The sequence below is a fragment of the Populus euphratica genome, unplaced genomic scaffold (assembly GCF_000495115.2).
Source record: "Populus euphratica unplaced genomic scaffold, PopEup_1.0 scaffold88.1, whole genome shotgun sequence".
Classification (NCBI taxonomy): Eukaryota; Viridiplantae; Streptophyta; class Magnoliopsida; order Malpighiales; family Salicaceae; genus Populus; species Populus euphratica.
The window spans coordinates 197,780-203,212 of record NW_011499956.1 but is presented as its reverse complement, the minus strand read 5'-3'; the positions used below and the strand labels follow the sequence as shown (position 1 = coordinate 203,212).

The 5,433-nt window shown below is 33.6% G+C and overlaps 1 protein-coding gene across 1 annotated transcript; it reads left to right on the top strand.

The window, feature by feature from the left end:
- The first annotated feature begins 1,773 nt into the window (after nt 1-1,773).
- LOC105138327 (Pathogenesis-related thaumatin superfamily protein) lies at nt 1,774-2,759 on the top strand. Its single transcript, XM_011044378.1, has one exon. The coding sequence runs from the start codon at nt 1,804-1,806 to the stop codon at nt 2,545-2,547; it is 744 nt and encodes a 247-aa protein (XP_011042680.1). The 5' UTR covers nt 1,774-1,803; the 3' UTR covers nt 2,548-2,759.
- The last annotated feature ends 2,674 nt before the right edge of the window (nt 2,760-5,433 follow it).

The following is a 5,433-nucleotide window of genomic DNA, read 5'->3' as shown; positions in this document are numbered from 1 at the left end:
ATATTACTTCATTAATTTTATATTACTTTTATAAATTATTCATATTAATTATATAATTAATAACATCATAATTATATTATATGTAAAATATCTAAATTAGTTATATAATTATATTAAAATTAATTTAACATGAAATATATTAAAATATAAATGACTTTTTTAAATAGTTTTTTACCATTAGAATGTACATAATTTAAAAAGTTATATTTATACCATTTAAAAAAAATATTTTTTTATTTAACTCTTCAATATTACATTTCACATTAAAGATGCTCATATAACATTAAAATACTCTTACATCACAACACTCGCTAATTACGAGCCTATTTGTTTTTGCATTTCAAAAGTGTTTTTGAAAAAAATTGAAATTTTTTTATTTTTTTATTAACTTTAAATTAATATGTTTTTAATGTTTTTAAATCATTTTGATGTGCTGATGTTAAAAATAATTTTTAAAAACTAAAAAAAATATCATTAATATATATTATGGTACAAAAAATTATTTAAAAAACAACAATAACCAGACTTCTAACAGTTTCTGCCATTATGACGTTCATGTAACACAAAACAACTGACAGCGCGGTGTCTGTTTTCGAAAAATGACAAGTTAGGATCGAACGAAGGCACTGGCGATGGGTCACATCCCCCGCTGCATGTTCAAGAAATATACACGTATTACTTTTTCACTGCTCACTTTGGCCTTTTGCTTTTCCTTTTCGTTTTAAATTTGAACTGTGTGTTTATCGAATCAGACCTTCACTGCTAAGATTGTGTTCGGGAAGACGGTAGATGTCGAGGGTTGTGCATGGATCCACAGAAAGAAGCACGAAAAAACACGAAAATCTTATTTTTTATAGATAAGATTTTTATACATAGTTGAGTTGAGTTGTACCTAACATCGATCTCGAACAGATGATGCTAGAACACTGATGAGAAAAGGAGGCCAATCTGAATCAACTTTTTTTTAAAAAAAATGCAAGCAAAAGTTGAAGTTGAGAAAAGGAGGCCAATCTGAATCAACTTTAAAAAAAAAAAAAATGCAAGCAAAAGTTAAAGTCTCACCACATTCCATGCTCTTTACAACGCTTCTTTATTAATTATTTAGTTGTTTTGTTTTATTATACTCTTAACTTGTCCAGTTGCTAAATAACATATTGCAAATTAAGGCACAGGAAGCAAAATTTCTCAATGCTAAAATCAACATGCGGCCATTAACCAATATCAAATCTTTTCCTTCGCATTCAAGCTTGACATTAGTTCTTGTAGGAAAAAAATAAACATATGATTAGTTCTACGATTTTTCACATTTTTTTCCTAAATGATTGAAATGCCTTCACCTTCACGATGACGGTATAGGTAGATGCACAAACCACAGAGTAATGGCTTCTTCAAATGACCCCAAAGCCAGAAGAATCCCCCTCCAGTTTGCCCTTGGCATATTTCGGCCCCTGCATAATTCTATGACGATTCAATCCTTCCACCAAACTTTCAAACCAGAAGTATTCTAATTAATTGTAGTCGGCAGGGAGAGCTTTCTGAATTCCTGACGGCTCCAGCCCTCAGAATTCAAAAGGGCTAAAAAACGTGCAACCTCATCTGAAAATACACAAAAGCACTCCAAAAGGCACATTTTCACCTTCCTCCCTCCGCATTCAGCAGATAAGGAGAGGGGTATGTATGGTATTACGACATCAGCCACAGAGGAAAAGAGAAAAGCTCGAAATCATGCATTCTTATCCAAACCCTCGATGATTATAAGTAGGACACTTCCGTCACACTTGTCTCTTGAACCCAAAGGAAAAAATGACTACTGCTAGGCCAATCTTCGCGTATGCTTTCGTTATACTGTGCACTCTTTTCCAAGCAGCCCGCCCAGAGCTCATCTTAACCTTCGTCAACAACTGTCCCTTCACTATCTACCCAGCAATCCAGCCCAACGCGGGGCACCCCGTCCTCGAAAAGGGAGGCTTCCCTCTCCAAACTCTCACCCACCGCTCCTTCCGTGCACCAGACCAGCACTGGTCAGGCCGGATCTGGGGCCGCACTGGATGCACCCACTCCAACGGAAAATTTCAGTGCACCACAGGTGATTGCAACAACAGAATCGAATGCAATGGCCTCGGTGGAGCCCCCCCTGCTACTTTGGCACAGATTACCCTCCACCACGGCCACAACGACTTCTCCTCTTATGGAGTGTCCCTTGTCGACGGTTTTAACCTCCCTATGACTGTGACCCCACACGAAGGCAAAGGGGTGTGCCCTGTGGTAGGTTGCAGGGCCAATCTGCTGTCCACGTGCCCAGATGAGCTAAAGTTCAGGTCACCGGCCGGTCATGTTGTGGGTTGTAAGAGTGGGTGTGAGGCTTTTGGAACGGATGAGCTGTGCTGCAGGAACCATTACAATAGTCCACAGACGTGTAGGGCTTCTAGCTTCTCTGAGTTCTTTAAGCATGCGTGTCCTGCCACGTTTACTTATGCTCATGATAGTCCATCGCTCATGCATGAGTGTTCTTCGCCACGTGAACTTAAAGTTATCTTTTGTCACTAAAAGAGTCTGTACGTAGCAAAGTCGAAGAATGAATCTCGTATCTATGTTTTGGTCTTTTGTATGATCTATCCTAATTCTCTCTCTGGCCCAGCTTGGAATATTAGGAAAGATTGATAATATCATAATCTTCTGGTCTTTAAGTTGTGTGTATGGGAATGCCATGTTTGGTGTTCTGTTTAATCAAATCTTAATTTTAGATGCTTTCGTCTTGCTAGCTAGTTTCCAAATTAATCTTAATTAGTCTGAAAGAAAAATTAGGTTTCAGACCATTACAGATTTCGCAAACTGATTCCTAGAATTGCAGGCTCTGTAGTTGATTGGATAGCCAGACCCATCTACGTTATTTTTGTGTCCAGTGGACTGGGTTGCTAATTAAGTAATTAACCTTCACAAGGACTGCTAAACCTGAAAACAGATAGCTAGGACTCCCCTGGATATTATACTGTGCGAGATTAGGAGCACGTGCGTTCATCATCGGATCATCGGGCTTATATTAGCTGGATTGGTATAAAAATATTATAATCCTTGTTCTGTCATATACCAAATTTACCAAGAGCAAAATAAAATAATTTACTAATCCAGTTCAGTGTGCCCTAAACAATAATATAAAACAACCACTTGTTTTATCCTATCTTGTTCAGTCCAATCTCACCTCTCCTGCTCGAAAGTTACCTTCCTTTCACCGGAATTGCTTTCCATGTGTTTTTAACTTGAACAACAGAAGAAGTAACCGGCGATGAGATGAGGTGGGGGAAAAAAGAAGAAGAAAAAATGGCGTGTCTGTACTGCAAGGGACTGGTGCAGCTCTATTTTTGAGGTCTGAAAGAATCCGATACGTCGAGCAAAAGACAAGGAAATCAGACAAGACAGTGCAGAAAGGTTCAAAATGTAAGGACCAAATGTTTTCGCATTTTTACATATCAGATTCCGATCCATCCATCCTCCCTTGTTTCTCCAATACAGAGCCAATCACGTGAAAGCTTACTTTATTATACGGCCACCCAGTCGCTATTTTCTCTTGTTTATATATCAGAGTGCCCAGAGGCTGTACGTGCACCTGCAATTGCACGTTTCATGCATCAAAGGCTGTACGTGCACCTGCTATTTCACGTTCAATGCAGCAACATGATTTTTCAGTTGCATGGGCAATTTTTAAAACAAACAGGCATTGAGGATAAATCTGCTACTGTGCTAATTTTTGGTTATTTTTTAAATATAAATTATAATTTTTCTTAAACAAAGTTCTAAAAAAAATTCAATGGAATTTATATAAAATTATAATATTTATTAATTAACTAAAATTTTTTAAATCTATGGTTAAAGTATAATGCAAACTAGACCACACTATACTATATAAGCAAATAAACCTAAGTTGCTGCTTTTCTAATTGGCAAATATGCGACTTCGTGGCCTGCAGTAATGTCTAGTTTTTAAAATATTTTTAAAATTATCTTTTGCTAAAAACAATTAAATTAATATTTTTTTATATACTTCTTTGATGATTTTAATATGTTTATATAAAAAATAAATAAATAATTTAAATAAATATTATTTTAATATATTTTCAATTAAAAAACATTTATAAAAAGCTTAATTCACCATGTTATCAAACACACTTACTAGTAATTTATCTCTTTGTTTATTATAGGGGTGTTCAAAAACCCAAGATATTTGCAAAATTTACATTATTTAACCTGACATAATTAGTTAAAGTTAGCTAATGTAAATATTATAAATAATAATAAAATAAATTAACTTAATAAATAGATACCATGAATCGGACAAGTCAAAATATTTAAAAACAATTCAAATCAACCGAGCAGCCGAAATCCACCCATTTTCTTTTTTGTTTTTTTAGGACAATACATGTCATGTATCACTAAAATTAAATGATAAGAGTTTTTTATGAGAATCAGTAACTTTTTGTTAAATTATTTTTTATTTCATTAACATTTCGATCTTACATGTATTTTTTAATTACCAAATTAAAATTTAAGTTATGTTGAAACATTATAGACTATGGGTTAGAAACGTATAAGATGTAACTTTTTATATTTGTGTTGTTGGTTCTTAAACTTCTTTTTGATTCCTTTGTGGTTATCTAGAAATATTAACAAGCAAGTAGAGAATTTTGTTGTGTCTTATGTACCTACGATATTAATTTCATCCTTTTTTTTTTGTATAGTTACTCACCTACGATATTAATTTCATCCTTTTTTTTATAGTTACTTAATTTTTCTCCATCACTAGATTAATTTTCCGGCAAGGATTCTACAGGTCTGACAAGCAATTCAAGTATATATAATACACTAATTTATCCAATTATCTATCTTAGCAAGTCTTTTTAAAAAAAATCATCAAAGAATAAGGGATTTCATATACCCAAATCTTATGGACATATGTAATATTAAAAAAAAATATGAAACCTCATATATCCAAATATGTAGTTTGATTATATCCATTAACACTCTTGATTTATTATCTAGAAGTTTGATTGCAGTAAATAGGGTCTCTCTAATATAGAATCCACAAGCGGCTTGCATTTAAATAAAAAAAATCAGCCATATATAAAATAAAATCTGAGATAACTAAAAAAACAAAAATAGATATCAAAATATGTAGTTTTCTCGGAATATTGTGAAGCATTTATGGAGACATTTACCTTAGAAGATATTGTTATGGTATTGGTGTCCACCAAAAGCTTGATGGAGTTTTGGGCTCATATTCTTTAAATAAAAATTGTTATCAGAGCCGTGCCTTTCATTTGTTCCTGTAGGGAGAATTAAACTTTTCTAATTAAAAAATAAAAACAAGCAATATTTTCCCATGCTTATGGAAGAAGGCATTTAATGTAAATAAAAAAGAAAAGAGAGATTAACTCTTTCT